The 20136-nt window shown below is 47.9% G+C and overlaps 1 protein-coding gene across 1 annotated transcript in view; it reads right to left on the bottom strand.

Annotated features, from left to right (window-relative positions):
- LOC138255265 (protocadherin-23-like) overlaps window positions 1-20136 on the bottom strand; it is an 836716-nt gene that overhangs the window by 358618 nt on the left and 457962 nt on the right. Inside the window, exon 2 of the mRNA XM_069205832.1 lies at window positions 15573-15764. Within this exon, the coding sequence (XP_069061933.1) occupies window positions 15573-15764 (192 nt within the window). The remainder of the gene's footprint in view (window positions 1-15572; window positions 15765-20136) is intronic.

Genomic DNA, 20136 nt, shown 5'->3' on the forward strand with positions numbered 1-20136 from the left:
CCCTACCAGCCCCCCAAAGGTAGTAGGACCCCCACCCCCTACTCCCATATACCCCCAAACATACCCCCCACACCCCCTTCACACATGCTCATACCACTCACACACATACACGCGCACATACAAGCACACATGCACACATACATACACATAACATTTCCCCTACATACATTACACCTCCTGCATACATACACGCACTCACACACCCCCTCTACACAATCACACGCACACCCCCATGCACGCACATACCACACAGCACCCCTCCTCCCCCCTCCCCTAACGGATGATCACCTTACCTGTTTCGGTGATCCTCCGGGAGGGATCCATGGGGGCTGCTCCGCCGCCAGCACCCTGTCACCAGAACACCACCACGCCGAATACTGAGATGTAATTCGGTGGGTGGTGTTCTGATGTCGTGGCAGTGATGGTGGAGCAGCCTCCACTACTCCACCGACCACCAGTATGGCTGCTGGCGGCTCTCCGTCCAAAAAAGGGTGGAGAGTCGCCAGTAGTCATAATATTTTTGGCAGAAGACCGCCAACACTGGCGGTCTTCGGCCTGGCGGAACCACGGCGGTGTTTAAAAAAGACTGCCAAAGTTGAAATGAGGGCCTAAATGTTACACATAGCACTGCATTGAGAGCAGAAGCAGGATTGTTAGAAATGGTGACTCTAGTTGGTACCCTGTCTAGGTATGGACTACAATCCTAGACAGGGTAAGTCAAATACACTCCATAAATTAACCTGCGCTCACCCTCCAGTAGCTTTGGCCAGAGCAGGCAGGGTTAACTTAGGAGGTAATGTGTAAAGTATTTGTGCAATACTTAAAACAGCAAAACAGGAAAAGCATCACACAAAAAGATGCCACATCTGGTTAGGAAAATAGAGCTCAACGTAATGAGAAAAACAAGACCAAAACAACAAAAATCCAATAAGTAGAAGTCAAGATATGAATTTTTAAAGAAAAAATGTAAATATAGTGCTTAGAAATGTAGAGGCTCATTTAAAAGGCCCTTGTGCCACCAGAGAATCACTTCCAACGATGCTCCGTTGGTGTAGTGTCCTTTTCCATATTTACAAGGCGGCACCAAACCACTTTGCTTGGCTTCACGCTGCCTTGCAAATATGGCCCCCCTGATGAAGTTTTCTGCATGCACACCAATTGCTTTTGACACTGCCCCGGATTTATGGGAAACCGTAAACCTGAGGCTGCTCCAAGAACTAACACCACCCCAGGGGTGTCATTAAAGTGGCTTGACGAGGAGTAATACTTTTATTTCTCCTCATGTTTGCTTTTTCTATGCATTCTGCAGCACACATAGAAAGAGCAAAACGCTAATAATGATTGTGTATATGCAGGAAGGTGCCCCTTCCTGCTCATAAACAATCATTACATAATTTGACATGACAATTTGCTACTTCCATGTGTGCTGCATTCTGCAGCACACATAGACGTATTCTGCAGCACACATAGACGTAACAAATCACCATAATTGATTGTTTATGTGCCGGAAGGGACACCTTCCTGCACCTAAACAATCATTCCCTTCAATGCAGACACCCTTGCACTCTTGTGTAAGGGTGCCTGCTTTGGCTCTAGGCAGCTAATTTGAGTGCCAGCGCTAGGGAAAACACAGGGGTGTTGTAAATACCATGCATTCCTACATTTTTTAAATGTTGGTCTGTGGAGCTGCCAAATTTGGTGCAGCACAATGCTCTGACATATCCTTGGCCCATAAAGCACCAACCAGGGCTATCTGATCATGGCTGAGCAGATCAAATCTGATAGTTCAAGCTGACCATGATTGAGCGTGGGTCAGATAAAGGGACCAAACTAGTCCCGCTGAAAAACATACTTTTGGATGGAGGATGTGTCAACATTGAAGACCCGATGCAGGGAGCAGAGGAGGCGATGTATTGGTGTTGATCTCTTTGGATGCAGGCAATACATCAGTTCTGATCTGTGCAGTAGGAGATGCATCATCTTTTGTGAGAAAGAAGAAGTGTTATCATTGAAGCAAGCAGTCGACGATGCGAAGTCCTTGAATAGCGATGCATCAGCATCGAAGAAAATGGGGCATCCCAACCAGTGCAACTGCAGTGATGCATGAATTTAGGCAGTTGCAACACTTTATACCCACTTTCAAGGACCCAGGACTAGATTGGCACCACTTCACAAGATACGACTTGCAGCTAGCAACGCCCAGGTACTGTAAGTGATGATGGGTAAAAGTATTTTGTGTCCCTGAGACTTCAGAAGAACAGGAGGCATGCCAGCAAGCCCTTGACGTCACTCTGGGTTAAAGTGAAATGGGTCCAGACCATCTTCAGCAGGGCAGAGAGCAACAGGCATCAGGGTAGCACAGCAGAAAAGCATTTGCTCCAGAGAAGCTGTCCGGAGAGGCAGTCTTTGTAGCAGCACAGCAGTCCTTCTTCCTGGCAGGGTTCTTCATAGGTCTAGATGTGTACTGATTTGGTTAGGTCAGAAGTCCTGTACTTATATCCAGTTGTGCCGTTGAAGTGGGGCTCACTTCAAAGAGGTCTAAGCAGCACTTTGTGTGGGAGCAGAACACTGCATATTCAGGTGTGTCAGCTCCTCCATCCCATTCTGCCCAGAACGGCCTATCAACATGCAGATGACCACTCAATCACATCTACCCTTCCTTTGTGTGAGACTGTCTAGAGGGAATGCAGGAAACCAGCTGTCACATCAGCCCAGACATGCATTGGAGGCAGGCTGAGGGCACACAGGGCTAAGAGCAAAAATAAATGCAACTTTCTTAAATTAAATCCGATTTTAAAATGAATGAGCGTTCATCATTACATTTCCATAGGTAGGAAACATAACAGGTCTACTCCTTCTCAGTCAGGAATGACACTTTATTAAATGCAATAAGGAATCCCCAATGTTGTCCCATCAGAGGGGTAGACCTCACAGTAGTGAAAAATGAATTTGGGAGTTTTTCAATACCAGCACATGTAAAACTTAAAAGTGTATGGCCTGCATTTTATTTACATAACACCCTACCATATGGGCTACTAGGGCCTATCTTAGGGGTGACTTATGTGCAATGAAAGGTGAGTCTAGGGCTTGGAAAGAGGTTGTAAATGTCAAGTTGACATGACAGTCAAACTGAACACACACATAGGCTCTGTGGTGGCAGGCCTCAGACGTGTTTAAAGGACTACTTAAGTGGATGGCACATTCAGTACTGCAGGCCCACTAGTAGTATTTCATTTACAGTCCCTGGGCATATATAGTGCACTTCACTAGGGAATTATTATTGAATTAAATATGCAAATTGTGGATACACCAATGTTACCTAGTTTTAGGGGATTGGGCACATACACTTTAGCACTGATTAGCAGTGGTAAAGCACCCAGAGTCCTAAGACCAACAAATACAGATTAGAAAAAGTTAAGCAATGCTGGCAAAACATTAGGGCTAAGGCCACCCTAACCCTGACAGGTATAACATGGGTATGAGAGCGAAACGATGACTACACCTTCAGTACAGACCAAAAATCAGTGTAGGTGCAGAGTTCCTCATTTTCTGTACTCTGAAGATTGCATTTCCATTGTATGTAGAAGTAAATATGTTTTTACCAATAGACATCACTAAGGATTACTTATGGTAATAGTTCTCTGGAAGGAAACCTGATCAGGTGATGAAGAGCATTAAACGCAAGAAAGGTGATCACATTATAGCATTGATTTGGAAGTTTATATAAAGATTAATGCAAATAACAACCCCAAATCATTTGGACGTTAATGTCATAAAATAAAAAGTTTCAGAAAGAATATCACTTCCTACCTATGACATTTTCAAACTGTCACCAGTGAAAATGAACAAATAATATTTAGGGAGAACAGCGAAGCATGAATATGAATAACAACCATCATCCTGAAAAATAACACAACAGAATTAACACAAAATTCAGTGATTTTGTGGAAGCAGGCATACTTGGAGTATTTCTACAAAATAATTTAAGGGTGTTGTGTATCTTTGTTATATATAAGTGCTGTACTAATTAACTCTTTCATTTTACAGTTTTACTGACCTGAACATCATAAGCAGTCTATCAATCATGTATTACTCTACTTATTACAGAACTATGTTTGTTTCCAGCCAGCATAGCAAATTGTCACCCAGATGAACAATTCTGTTTTCAGTTCCACATGAAAACAAATATTGAAAACCAGTAAAAATACACGGTACCTAACATATATACATTTTTCTCTATGAACATTGTGAATTGTTATAACTTTCTAAGTTCAGGTATCTAACTTTCCTCTAATTGAATGATTGACAATTTACTTAATTTATTCACTATGCTAAAGACAATAGTGGCTATTTGAGATTTGTAAGGGAACATGGTTTTCAAGCTGAGTTTTAACATTAATAAAAAGCACAACCATGAGTTCATACTGTTTAACAGCATGACTATTCAATGCAGCATCAATACTAAGGTCATAACAAAAATAAAATGTTGTGAGCACCCATCAATCACCATTGTTGTGATCAATTTCCTCTAAACAGAGCTCTTCCCAGTTTAAGTTGCTTACTCTTTTAATATTGGAGTGGTCTACTTTGTACCTTTTTCACTTCTTTAAGATACTTTGCCTCTTTTTATTGTTTTTATCATTCAAGAGAGTACCTTACATGTGTTTCTCAACCAGACTATTGTGTAGATTACTTGGCAATCTAATAATTACCAGGCACAAACAAAAGACTATATTCAACACACAGGAACAAACTACAATAAATAAATGGAAAGTTTACAAAACTGGACTGCACAATTATTTAAAAGGGTTTAAAATGTATTTTCAATGAATGATGATAACTTTGTACTAATATAAAATGATATCAAGAATAGGATTGTTTATCCAGTGCAAGTATATCTATCAGTCTTATTAACATTTTACAAGCCCTTGTTAATTTATTGACTAACTGACAGAGGAAGCGATAAACTGTTAAACCTGGAAAATGGAGATTCATTTATTGTCATATAAATGCATATTTTTGCTTCAAGGACGTTCACACTGTGGTATCCTCTCCTCATAAGGCTAACTTTGGAGCTTGGTGGGTTATATGTCGGTCATTACAACATTGGCGGTAAAAGCCACATACCGCCGTGCAGAAGACCACCAACACACCGCCGCGGAAACCCCCCACAGCCATTATGACCCACAGCACAGAATTCGCCAAAATACAGACACCAACACAAGTCCGCCACACCAAAGGTCAGTGATAAACTGGCAAAAACAAAACCTCCACCGTCACGCCAACAGAAATATGCCCACACTATCACGGCACACGAATCCACGCAGCGGTCTTTCAACCGCGGTATTCCATTGGCAGTACACACCGCCGCGCTCAAAATACACACACATTTACAAAACACCACCACATTGGACAAATCGAAATACACACACCTGATACACGTACACACACCACTCCCATGCACCCAATACAATATATAACACACACCCACATCACCCACAAACCCCTACGACCAAAAATCACGAACGAAGGCCAGAGAGAGACACTACCATCAACAATACTAGCATCCACAGGCACACAACACCATCACCCACATAACATCCACGCACCTCACACTACACACCACTACATATCAGCACACTTATCACCCCACACACCACCCCACACATCACCTACACCACCCCATGGCACGGCAAAGACACCCCAGGTTCTCGGAGGAGGAGTTCAGGGTCATGGTGGAGGAAATCATCCGGGTAGAGCCACAGCTATTCGGATCACTGGTGCAGCACACCTCAATTGCAAGGAAGATGGAGCTATGGCGAAGAATAGTGGACAGGGTCAACGCAGTGGGACAGCACCCAAGAAATCGGGAGGACATCAAGAAGAGGTGGAACGACCTACGGGGGAAGGTGCGTTCCGTGGTCTCAAGACACCACCTGGCGGTTCAGCGGACTGGCGGCAGACCCCCACCTCCTCCCCCACAACTAACAACATGGGAGGAGCAGGTCTTGGCGATTCTGCATCCTGAGGGCCTCGCAGGAGTAGGTGGAGGAATGGACTCTGGTAAGTCAAATCTTAACTATTACATCCCCCACCCTACCTGCATGCCATCACATACGCCCACCCTCACCCTCACCCCCATCACTTTAACTCCTTACAAATGTCCCAACATCACAAACCACACATCCTAACACCAAGCCCTGCATGCAACAACAAAGCATGGACGCCCATCACTAAAGCATGCCGACTGCACATACCCATACACCCCGCTAAACCATCATCACATAAGGTCCCACACAGGAATGCAAGCACTGGGGTACACGGTCACCCACCCATTGCACACCATGCCACACACAGATGTAAAAAACATCCTTTTATACCCCTGCAGGACCCCTACCCAACGTCACCGGACAGGAGGGTCCACACATGTCCACACCATCAACAGAAGAGGCCCACAGTGATGACAGCACCTCTGTCCAACTGGATCTAGATGACCAGCCCGGCCCATCGGGGACCTCGGGACAGTCGGTTCCCCACACCCAGTCACAACCCACCACAGAGCTTCCCCCCTCTGGACACACCAGCCCAACACCCACCCAGCAGGCCCATATCTCCGTCCCCAATACACGTCAATCAGCAGTGTGTCCACCACTACAGGGAACCCAGGCTAACCCACTACCCCAACAACAACAGGGACCTGGGGGCAGTGGTAGTGGGCACAGGGTCCAGGGGACGGAGGCCCAGGAACACAGGGGAACTGGGAGGGCTGCTGTGCGACAGGGGCTGGACAGGCCCAGGGAACCCACTCTCCACAAGGCCCTCTCCTCCATCATGGGAGCCTACCACCACTCCCAGGAGACGATGGTAACGGTACTAGCCAAGTTTCAGGAGACCCAGGGCCTGCAGGAGGAACAGTATTTGGGCTTCAGGGAGGAACTCAGAACCATCAATTCCACCCTGGGCACAATCGTAGGGGTGCTGAAGGAAGTACTCAACACCAGGAGGGACACTGTGGCACAACAAGGGGCCCCTGACACTAGCCTGGATGATGAACTGCCCACCACCTTCGCCGGCGCTAGTGTACAGGAGGTACTGCCACAGGACCACCACACCAGCACACCACCCCCTGCAGAGGGAGAACCACCTCGCAAACGGTCCCAGAGATCCAGGAACAAGACAGAAAACGATGCCAAGACCCCCACCAAGAAATGAGACCACCCTGATTGTCATTCTACTGTCCCACTTTGTCACCCTGTCCATCCTTAAACTGCCCCAGCTCCACTTCCTATGCCCATTTGGGCAATGCACCTGTGAGACTAATAGACTGGACTCTGCCATGGACATTCCTCCGCCATCACCCCTCACCATTTTGCTACCCCCTCCAATTTTGAGCACTAAAATAAACACCCTTAAAGCACAAAACAATCTGGAGTCAGTCTGTGATTTCGGAATACTGTATCGGAAATTACTGTGGCAAAAAGCTCTTTCATTTGTAATGTCAACATATCTATGTCACACAGCTATAGTCCATGAGGAATCAAAGCAGATGTCACACTGTGGGACCCAGATCTGTGAAATCGTAAGGGAAAGTGACAACTCAGTGACAATACACTGGGTGAAAACGACAGACAGTAGAGAGGTAGTAGTGTTTAAGTACATGTAGTAGGCAGGTTTGTATTCTTACCTGTGTTTCACTGGAAATATTGCTGGATCACTGAGTCCCTGTTGTCCATGTCTTCTTCCCCTGCTTCCTCCTCTGCACTGTCCACAGGCTCCACAGCTGCAACAACATCAACATCTGGACCATCCTCCTGCAGAAAAGCACCTGTTGTCGCAAAGCCAAGATGTGAAGCATACAGCAGGCCACGATGGTCTGGCACACCTTCTTTGGTGAGTAGAATAGGGATCCACCTGTCATATTGAGGCACCTGAACCTGGCATTCAGGAGGCCGAAGGTCCGCTCGATCACCCTCCTAGTTCGCCCATGGGCCTCATTGTAGCGTTCCTCTGTCCTTGTCCTGGGATTCCTCACTGGGGTCAGTAGCCATGACAAGTTGGGGTAACCAGAGTCACCTGCAAATGGTGAGGGACAGCTGTTAGACACACACTAACCTGGAGGGATATCCCCAGACACAGACAACCATTCCCACTGACTAGCTTCCAGGTGCTCACCTAATAGCCACACACGGTGCCTCTGGAGTTGACCCATCACATAAGGGATGCTGCTATTCCGCAGGATGTAGATGTCATGCACTGAGCCAGGGAACTTGGCATTCACATGGGAGATGTACTGGTCGGCCAAACATACCATCTGTACATTCATCGAATGATAACTCTTCCGGTTTCTGTACACCTGTTCACTCCTGTGGGGGGGGGTACCAAGGCCACATGTGTCCCATCAATGGCACCTATGATATTGGGGATATGTCCCAGGGCATAGAAATCACCTTTCACTGTAGGCAAATCCTCCACGAGGATGTAGGCAAAACGATGTAGCTCTGCATGTGTTTCAGCAGGGCAGACAACACTCTGGACAACACGTTGGAAAACATGGGCTGGGACATCCCTGATGCTATGGCCACTGTTGTTTGAAATGACCCACTTGCAAGGAAATGGAGTACTGACAGCACCTGCACTTGAGGGGGGATTCCTGTGGGATGGTCGATAGCTGACAACAGGTCTGGCTCCAACTGGGTACACAGTTCCTGGATTGTGGCACGGTCAAGACTGTATGTGATTATCACATGTCTTTCCTCCATTGTCGACAGGTCCACCAACGGTCGGTACACCGGAGGATGCCGCAATCTCCTCACATGTCCCAGCGGACGGTGCCTATGAAGGGCAACAGTGAGCACAGAGTCAAACAACTCAGAGGTACGTACCCACAGCTTACACAGAACACCAATCATAATCTAAAAAGTGGCCTGTATGTGTGTTGAGTCTAGGCCTAGGTATGTGTGACGCAGTTGAAAATTAATCCATGTGGGCCCCTGAAATGGCGGCTGCCTGACCTGTAAAGTGGGACAATGGGATGTGAGGTAACTGCGCTGGCGTTGTACACCGTCGCGGTAGGCGTCGAAGACCGCGGCGCAATGCTGCATTGGTTAACATTGGACCCTATGGGTCCCAGGAGCCAATGACAATGTACGCCGGCGGCGACGGTACGCACCGCCGCGGATGTGACCGCCATTTTCTATCTGTTCAATCACTCGATACCTGATCTTCGACAGGAGAGGACCTACATTGCAAGTGCTGCTGTGACCTCGGTCTGGAAGAGACAGTGGCTCGAGTGTCTGGGGAAAGGGCCCCTGCCTTCACATCGGAGGAGTTGGAGAAACTCGTGGATGGGGTCCTCCCCCAGTACACGCTACTCTACGGTCCTCCAGACAAACAGGTAAGTACACTGGGTGCATTCTGTATGGGCTATGCCTGTGTGGAGAGGGGTGGAAGTAAGAAGGAAGGGGGAGAGTGCGGCGGGCATGAAACGACACTGAGTGCATGTGCCACATGGCAAGGGTAGGGATGGGGGCCAATCACTTTGACGGTGCAGTTGGTAATGACTTCTCTTCTTCACCTGTACATTTCATGTAGGTCAGCGCCCACCAGAAGAAAGATATTTGGCGTGCCATCGCCAAGGACGTCTGGACCCTGGGGGTCTACCACAGACGGAGCACCCACTGCCGGAAAAGATGGGAGGACATTCGCCGCTGGAGCAAGAAGACGGCGGAGGCTCAGCTGGGGATGGCCTCCCAACGTGGGAGGGGTGCCCGTCGAACCATGACCCCCCTGATGTTCAGGATCCTGGCGGTGGCGTACCCGGAGTTGGATGGGCTCTTGAGGGCATCACAGCAGCCACAAGGGGGTGAGTACACTCTCATTCTGCTGATTTAGCGCGCAGTGGAGGGGTCTGGGTGGGGAAGGTGGGCTGTGGGTTTCCCTAGGCCAGGGCGAGTTCCGTAGGTAAGGTCCCTCCGTAAGGCAGGCCATGTGGCTCCCCACCACACCTCTGTAGAGTGCCAACTACACCTAGTCATGCCCCTGTGTCATTCATGTGTGCAGATGTCGTCCATAGCCTAGTAGGCCATTTCCCAGGAATGAAACCTAGGAGCCCAAGAGCGTGGCGTAGTGCAGGGGGCTTTTGTGTCTGTCGTGTCCGCCAACGGTAGAGGTAATGCATGCACTCAACATGTCTTTCTTCTGTTGTCCCCCCCTTTTTTGTGGTCTCCCTGTTCTTGTGTGCATTAGCATCATCAGGCGGAGGAGCAGTGGCACCGGAGCACGAGGGGGCTGCATCCCACATGGCCATGGAGGGCCACACTACGGACTCAGACTTCACCTGTGGGATGGAGGGCGAGGGGAGCTCCACAGCGAGGGCAGGAGCTGAAACCAGTGGCACGGACTCGTCCTCTAATGGGAGCTCCCTTGTGGTGGCGGCAACATCTGTGCCACCCCCATCTACAGGTACAGCCGCCACCCCCCCTTCCAGCACCGCCCTCCCAGCAGCACCTCAGCCTTTGCCCCGTGCCCGCTCACCCGGAAGGGTGGGCATCACCTTCTCCCCAGGCACCTCAGGCCCTGCCCCAGTCACCCCTGCTGCCCTCAGTGAGGAGGCCATTGACCTCCTCAGGTCCCTCACTTTTGGGCAGTCTACCATTTTGAATGCCATCCAGGGTGTAGAAAGGCAGTTGCAACAAACCAATGCATTCCTGGAGGGCATTCATTCTGGTCAGGTGGCCCTTCAGCGAGCTTCTCAGACTCTGGCCTCACACTGATGGCAGCCATTGTCCCTGTCTCTAGCCTCCCCCCTCCAACTTCCTCCACCCAGACCCAATCCCCTATACCCCAGCCTATCCCAAGCACACCTCTAGACCAGCATGCACACACGTCAACACACAAGGGAAGCTCATGCAAATATAAGCACCACACATCCCACAGGCACTCATGCAAGCATCATACCCATGCAGACACACCAACATCCACTGCCTCCACTGTGTTCCCCTCCTCCTCGTCTCCCTCCTCCCTCCCAGTCTCATCTACACTCACACCTGCATGCACTACCTCTACAGCCACTACTACCATCACCAGCACACCCACCACCACACCCCGCTCACGTGCAGTCACCACCCCCACTCCCATTCACACGTCCCCTGTGTCCTCTCCCAGTGTGTCTGTGATGCCACCTCCCAAGATACACAAACGCAGGCACACACCCACCCAACAGCCATCCACCTCATGACAACCTCCAGCGCATGCACCTTCACCCAAAGTCAGCAAACGAACACCTCCTACAACCACAACCTCTTCCTCCACTCCCAAACCCCCTCCAGCTACCCGTCCCAGTGTCTCCCAAAAACTTTTCCTGTCCAACCTTGACCTCTTTCCCACACCTCCCCCACCCCGTCCGTCTCCTAGGTCCCGAACTAGCACCTCAGCCACAACATCTCCGGGACCAGTGGTGGCTGTAGTCACCGGAATCTGGAGTGCACCGGCCACCAGGGCAGCCAGTGTGGCACGGAGCCACAGCACAGACAGTCCCCCACCTGTCAAGCATCAGAAATTGGCCAGTGCCTGCCGGGAGAGGGGGAAGACTCCAGCCACCAAAGCCACTCCCAGGGGTACAGGTGGGAGTGTGGAGTCAGCTGCAACACCTTCCAAGGTGGGGAAGGGGCACAAGAAACTCAGCAAGTCTGGGAAGAGCAGCACGGCGGAGAAGACCGCCATCATCCCCGTTGCCCAGGAGGCCACCGCCACCAGCCCTGCTGCCCAGGAAGCCACCGCCAGCACCAGCCCATCTGCCCAGGAGGCCACAGCCGTCATCCCCGCTGGGACAGAGAGGACCGCCAGCAGAAGCCCCACTGGGACAGAGAGGACTGCCAGCACAAGCCCCGCTGGGACAGAGAGGACCACCAGCACAAGCCCCGCTGGGACAGAGGGGACCGCAAGCTCAAGCCCCGCTGGGCTAGAGAGGAACGCCAGCACAAGCCCCGCTGGGCTAGAGAGGACTGCCAGCACAAGCCCCGCTGGGACAGAGAGGACCGCCAGCACAAGCCCCGCTGGGACAGAGAGGACCGCCAGCACAAACCCCGCTGGACCATGAAGGACCGCCAGCACAAGCCCCGCTGGGCCATGAAGGACCCCAGCAGCTGAGTCACTGCAATGGAGCCCGCCGCTCCAAACACCGCTGAACAGGGCACTGCCGTCTCAAGCACCACTGAACAGGGCACCGCCGTCTCAAGCACCGCTGGCCCATGAGCGCCAAGGGCACTGACGCTACTGAGTCCGTCACGGGCAGAATGAAGCACTCTGGGCACCATGCCCCCTCCAGAACCAGTGGAGAGATTCATCCACTACCTCTGTCCTTAGCAGGATGAAGCACTCTGGGCACCATGCCCCCTCCAGAACCAGTGGAGACTGTTATCCATTTGAAAGACTGTGGCTTTGCATTCCCCAGGATGGAACAGTGGGCAACCCACCTACTGTATAGACCTGAGAGACTGTGGCTTTGCACTCCCCAGGATGGAACAGTGGGCAACCCACCCACTGTAGAGACTTGAGAGACTGTGGCTTTGCACTCCCCAGGATGGAACAGTGGGCAACCCACCCACTGTAGAGACTTGAGAGACTGTGGCTTTGCACTCCCTAGGATGGAACAGTGGGCAAGCCACCCACTTTAGAGACTTGAGAGACTGTGGCTTTGCACTCCCCAGGATAAGGCAGTGGGCAACCCACCCACTGTAGAGACTTGAGAGACTGTGGCTTTGCACTCCCCAGGATATGGCAGTGGGCAACCCACCCACTGTAGAGACTTGAGAGACTGTGGCTTTGCACTCCCCAGGATATGGCAGTGGGCAACCCACGCACTGTAGAGACTTGAGAGACTGTGGCTTTGCACTCCCCAGGATATGGCAGTGGGCAGACCACCCACTTGTGAGACTTGAGAGACTGTGGCTTTGCACTCCCCAGGATTGAACATTGGGCATGTGGCCCTCTCGTGGATTTGGCGTCGTACACTCAAGCGGCTGAGGTGCCCCCGCTTTCCCTCCCCCTGAGGTGCCTGTTTTCTTGCTCTCTGATGCCCCTGCAGTGTTCTCTCCATCATGGTCGGGGATCTTGTGTGGGCCTCGTGTTCCACAGACTTAATTGGAGCACTACCTGGACTACCATGCTTGGTGTATATTTGGTAATGGTGTATATATATATTTTTGCGTACTTGCTTTTAATATATTACAATGGTTACACTAATTTTCTATTGTCCTTGCATTTTTCCTGGGGGGTGGGCGGGGTGTAACTGTGATGTATCAATATGTATTAGCGTGTGTGTTGTCGTGGGTGAGGGTGGGGATGTTGCATGTTGCGTGTGTGTGTCCCTGTTTTTTCCCTCCCCCCTCCCCTGTGTCGTAGGTGCAGTACTCACTGTGGTCTTCGCCACCGGTGTTCGTGCTCCTGGTAGAGGAGCAGGAAGACTATGTCAGGTAGAATTTGGAGTTCCGGGTCCATGGTGTCCTAGTTCCTGGTGGTGTGTGTAGAGGTGAGCGTTTTCCCTTCGGAATACTGTTTCCGCCGTGTTTTTATCCACGGTGAATCCGCCCCGGAAAAGGTGGCGGATTGGTAGGTTGTCATACTGTGGGTGGTACATTGTCCTCCGCCTGTCTGTTGGCGGTGACCGCTGTGCTGTTTGTTTGTACCGCCGTGGCGGTCGGAGTGTTAAAGTGGTGGTCTTTGTTGGCGGTTACCGCCACGGTCGTAGTTGCAGAGTTTTTACCGCCGGCCTGTTGGCGGTCTTACCACCGCTTTAACACCGACCGCCAGGGTTGTAATGACCACCTATGTCACAAACATGACAGATATCCCGTCTGCCATATTACGATCCCCATAGGATATCATGGGATCGTAATATTGTGATATCTGTCACGTTTGTGATGGAGTAACCCATAAGCCAAACTCTAAATCAGATCCTTTATAGCTTTTACAACTATTGGTATCATTTTCTTATGTTCTAGGCAATATGTACCATTAGAGGTTACTACAATACTGACTGAATGGCTGATTCACAAAGGGCCTCTGCACTCGTGGTGGAGGCCAGCAGTTATGGTGGGAGGACCCACACTCGCGGTGGGACCTTAGCAGTGAGTAATCACAATGCGGAGGTCCCGCCACAAGTGCGGGTCCCCACCATGAGTGTGCCCCCACGCCACGACTACAGGTCCTCAGCCTCAAGATCAAAGTCCTTTGTGGATCGAGCCCACAAACTTTAAATGAAAGGCAATTCATTGTTTTAGTTTTCCTTTTACTGAGCAAGATTTCTTAGGTTTCATACACATTGTTTGGTTCTCCTACAGGCCTCTTTAGAAGTAAATTGAACTTAATGAACAATGTGTGTTGTTTGGATTGTGTTAACTAAAGCTTTTAAGCCATGGAACATGCTCAAGATCAATGATTAGACAACAAACTGGTGCTCCTAGTCAGAGTTGCAAATTGGAGGATTGAGGGGACTGTTTATGTAAGATACTCCTATAACAGGTGAAAGAGATGTTGCACACTATTTAGCTTTTTTATCTCACAATAATGTTGTGGAGTGTCACTAAAGACCTACATCTGGGAAACAAAAACCCTAAACAGTTAGAAAACTACGTTTTACGTTTGGAGACCACATTTTTATGGTTACCTTTAATGATTTTGGGGGTCATTCTGACCCGCCGGGGCCAGGGTCGGCGGGAGCACCGCCGACAGACCGGCGGTGCCCCGCAGGGCATTCTGACTGCGGCGGTTCGGCCGCGGTCAGATGCGGGAAACCGGCGGTCTCCCGCCGGTTTCCCGCTGCCCTGCAGAATCCTCCATGGCGGCGGAGCGCGCTCCGCCGCCATGGGGATTCTGACACCCCCTACCGCCATCCTGTTCCTGGCGGGTCTCCCGCCAGGAACAGGATGGCGGTAGGGGGTGCCACGGGGCCCCTGGGGGCCCCTGCAGTGCCCATGCCAATGGCATGGGCACTGCAGTGGCCCCCGTAAGAGGGCCCCACAAAGTATTTCAGTGTCTGCTTTGCAGACACTGAAATACGCGACGGGTGCCCCTGCACCGTCGCACCTTCCCACTACGCCGGCTCAATTCTGAGCCGGCGTCCTCGTGGGAAGGTTGATTTGCCCTGGGCTGGCGGGCGGCCGCCCGCCAGCCCAGGGCAAATCCCAAAATACCCTCAGCAGTCTTTCGACCGCGGAGCGGTATTTTGGTGGGGGAAGTCTGGCCGCCCGCCGGACTTAGAATCACCCCCTTTATCCCTTTTGTTGATCATAAATATATTATTCTTGTGTTGTTACTTTCTTTCTGAGTACCTCTTTCAGGATCCCTAAGTGCCTATGTGTTTGTTCAATCATGCATGTTAAATTTCTCGGCTTAAGGATGTAACAAATATAAAATTGATTGTATTACAGAAGTGCACTTATTTAATGTTTAACCATACAAAGAGAACCTGAGAAACATATCTCAAAAGGAATACATTGTTGAAATGCTTTTGGATCAATAGGCATAGATTGGCCAAATAGTGAAGTATTTTCTATTCTTTGCATGTCACTTACCCCATCTTTTGCTTTGACCAAAAGATCATAACATGAGGGATGGTCTTCCCTGTTGATGTCCTTAGATACACAGATATCACCTGTAGCCGTATCAATGCTAAACAGATGAGATTCGTCGTTGTTTTTAAATCTGTCATTGAGAAAGTATTCCACTGTGCCAAATAAACGAGTATCTTCATCAGTTGCTTTCACCTGTGGGACAATAAAGTCAGCGTAAATACAGAATTAATTCAGAAATACATGCTCAACAGAAAGTATAGCTGAATTGGATACAGCAGGAATTCCTGAAAATAACATGTTCAGCAAAGGATTCATATTTTAATAGGCCATACCTCAATAAATTATAGTTTCCCCCAAAGACAAGTACTTACTAGAAGGTCATGACACATTTATAATGCTCTGTTTGGGCATGGTTTTCTTGACCTAAAAATAGATATGTGGCTAATAGTATGACACTGTCCTGAAAACAGCTGCATTACCTTCTGGGTAACCGCTTAGCTGCAATGATAGCAAAAGTATTTAGATACTAGAGTCTATTTGAACCAAGGTGAAGGTTAGAAGGATGTTTCATGCCCCCTCTGGACTAATACTTTAAAACTGGAAGCACATTTGTTGTTTTGGCACATACAACTTTAAAGGGCCAGTTCAGTTAAATTCTTTCAGGTCTATAACATAGTCATGTGTTGACAAGTGAAAAGATTTGTACGTTCTTAAGTGTGACATACAATTATGTAACGGTTCTGGGCAAGCAAATGTTGTACATTTGGTTTGTACCCAATGGACAGCAAAAGAAATGCAATTTAAATTTAGTTGCTGATCATGAAGAGATACATGCTTGGATTTTAGACCTTCGCAAGCGATGAGATATGCACTAACCACATTTACCCAAGTCTCAAATTATACTCATATGAAGCTGCCATAAATAATAAGTAGTATAGTCTTTGTTGGAAAGTGCAACTAGCTGTCAATTTATGTGAAGCTGAAGGTAGAAAGGGATCTTGTACATGTGAACTGAAATCCAGATAAAAATAATTCAGAATTTTCCTAAACCTAGGCATAATTAATGCAGTTACTACCCTACACAGACACTAGTAATGTGGATTAGTGTCACACTTACAGGTGATTGTGGTGCAAATGCACACATTCAGACGTGCATTCACTATGCATGATGTGCAATGAAATACTCATGAATGACTAAAAATTATGCACATATTTATTTGGTTATCATTTTCACTAGGGTTAAACTTTATCTGAAATATGGCACAGGGCCAATGCACTATCATCATTTTCAAAACACCTACAGAATATGTACAACCATGAAACACAAATCATCAATACAAAGCTACACCGAAAAAATGACTTCAGTAAGTGTAATAAAATGACTAAAGGAGGCCTTTGCCATTGCATTAACAGGGGCATCTTTAAAAAAAACAACAGATGCCCCATTCTGCCACACTTGTGGTTTGCACAGTTCTAGAAAACCTAATGCAGACAGTGCACTTTGCTAATTTTTCAGCTAAACCAATAGTTATAGATTGTGGAGCCCCTCCACTTATTCAACACATATGTTAAACCTCATATTCAAGAACCTGCATGAAGGGTGTTGGACCCAAAATCCTTGATGAGGTTATCCTCCAACTTTTTGCTAACTTTATTTTTGCTGGCTTTAGGACTCTGCACACTTTACCACTGCTAACTGGTACTAAAGGGCTTGTGCTCTCTCATTTAAAGCTGGTAACATTGGCTTACACCCAATTAGCACATTTAATTTGGTTGTAAGTTCTTAGTAAAGTGGTGGTACATGTACCCCAGGCCTGTACATTTAATGCTACTAGTGGACCTACAGCACTGATTGTGCCACTCACCTCAATAGCCTGTTAAACATATGTCAACTCTGCCACTACAGACTGTGCATGCAATTTTAACCTGCCATTTCAACCTGTCAAAATAGACTTTTTGCCAGGCTTAAATGCTATTTTTTTGTACATATAGGTCACCTTAGGGTAGTCCTTAAACAGCCCACAGGACAGGGTGCAGTGTATTTAAAAGCTGGACATGTACCTTTAATTTGTACATGTCCTGGTAGTAAAACAATCTTAAATTTGTTTTTTACTACTGCCTACTTCTCCCATATTATGACATTGGGTTACCTTATTAAATTTAATAATGCTAACTTTCGAGGGAAAGCAAGAATTTTTTTTTAGTTTGACATCTAAATAATTGTAATGTAAAACCCCTTTTAAAGGTAAAGTCGGATTGTAAGTAACAATTCTGAAAATTCACTTTTTAGAAAGTTTTCAATTTTTTGTTCTATTTGTTGTCTGCATCAAGTATCCTGCATCACATGACAGGGTGTAGTTGACAGTTGGACTTTGTTTATTTCTCCCACACAGTCACACAATAGTGGGATTAGATGTATTTGGATGGACCATCAACTAGCTGGGTGGGGTGGTGGAGTTGGGCATAGCCCCACTTGCAAATGAATAGGCTGTGCTGCGCCTTCTCCCAAAGGACTTGTCACAACTGCATTGTTCATACAGGCAGCTTGGAACCAAGGTAGGGGAGGAAGAAAACTTCAAGTACTTAAAAGGAAATTCTGTAGAAGTTTCTGTCACTTCAAAGAAGGCACCAAACTCTTACTTCAGTATACCTCTGCAACTGTGGATACTACTGAAAAAGGGCTGCTGTGCCAGAAAATCTGCTACTTTGTTGCTCTGCTACTCTGCTGTCCTGCTTGCTGAGAAGGAAGACAGGACCTGTAACCTTGATTCCAAACTAAAGTGAATCCAAGGGTCAGCTGGCTGACCGCCTGTTCTGATTTACAGGGACATGACAAGCTTCAGAGTCTCCTTCCAGCTGCCCAGCTGACCTGCTACCTGTACCTGCAACTGGGCCTGCCTAGGCCCAGCTGGCCTCTGTTGGAGTGAGGTCCTGTCCCCCAATAGGTGGCCCCAGGTCCTATTTTCTTGGTGTGGCATCAGTTGAGCTTCTTCTCCTAAGAAAAGATGAAGTCCTGGGCTCTTCGCAGAGACAAACAAGCTTGTTTGTGTCAAGATTTTCCTCAGTCTTTCTTTATCCTAATTTTGCTAAAGAGGGTTTGTTTGGGTAGAAATACATTTTATTGGTAAAGCCAATCACAACTATGTTAAATTTTAAAATCAGAGTGTTTGCTTCTTTATACCAAACACTCATACAGTATACTGCCTACCAGTATGGAAGACGTGCCTCCTACACCTTGTAGTCCTCATGGTCTTATGTACCATTTCCTATACACTGATTTGCACACGTATGATTCATTGCCTCTGTATGATGGGTATGTGATGTGAAGTGCTCTTACACCCTACGCTGGTATGAGAAGTGTTATAAAACAAATGAAATACATGAGAGTAAGGTGCCATGGAGAGATGAAAGACACCATTGCAGGGTGGTAGCGAGGGACCCTAAAACTCGTTCTGGTCTTTTCTTCCTCTTCTCCTGACTCCAAACTCTCTATGGTGATAAAGTCAATGGCAGGCCTGGTATCTGGTTAATTTGTATGTGCTGCAGGCCAGGACCTTTGAAGTGTATTCAAGGTAGGATGCAGCTCCTCAAAAAGGCATTCTTCCAGGAAAACCTGCTCCCCTCACACCTAAGCTTTCTTTTCCCCACTGTCTGAAGGCAATACACAACCCATAACAGCAGAGCCATTCACAATCATGCTGTCATGACATTAGCACTTTTTAAGTGTAATAAGGTAGCACAGTTTTAGCCTATGGAAGAGATAGCCTTACAACATTGAAAAATGACTTTTGAAGTATTTCACTGATGAGGCATGTAAAGGATATATAAACTTTAAACATGTGTCCTGCGTCGTGCATACCATGCACACTGCTCTATGAGCTTTTAGGGCCTATCTCAGTGGTGACTTATAAGAAGTAAAAATGAAGGCTGGCCCTTTTCCAGGTCGAATTGGCAGTTTAAAACTACACTACAGCCTGCAGTGGCAGGCCTGAGACATGGTTTCCAGTGCTACTTTAGTAGGTGACACAGAGGATGCTGCTCTTCATTATTAGAGTTTAATTTACAGGCCCTGGCTACAAGTAGTATTATTTACTAGGGACTTACAAGAAAATGAAATGTGTCAATTAGGTGTAGGACAACTGTACAATGTTTTTAGAAGAGACCAAAAGCACTTAAGCACTGGTTAGCAGGGGTAAAGTGCAGAGACTCCTAATAACAACAAAAAACAAGTTCAGCAAAGTAAAGGAGTGAAGGCAAACGTTTGGGGGAAAGCCACACCAATGATGTCAGATCAAATACAAAAAATGATTGCTGAATGCCCCATCATATCACATTGAGAAGGAGGATGGGTGGAAATTCACATTTTGGTTGAAAGTGTTTCTGCTGTAAGGTCAAAGCCTTACAATGCGAATCCCCTAAGGGAATTCTGGGGAAGTGCTGACATGGCAGGGGTACTTTGAATTCACTTGGTGGCAATCCTATCAGGGTCAAAAAGACTCCTAAGTCTATAGTCACTCTTCAAGACATTTTGAGGCCTCATTTACAAGGCCCTAGTGGCACACTA

The sequence above is a fragment of the Pleurodeles waltl genome, chromosome 1_2 (assembly GCF_031143425.1).
Source record: "Pleurodeles waltl isolate 20211129_DDA chromosome 1_2, aPleWal1.hap1.20221129, whole genome shotgun sequence".
NCBI classification, from domain to species: Eukaryota; Metazoa; Chordata; class Amphibia; order Caudata; family Salamandridae; genus Pleurodeles; species Pleurodeles waltl.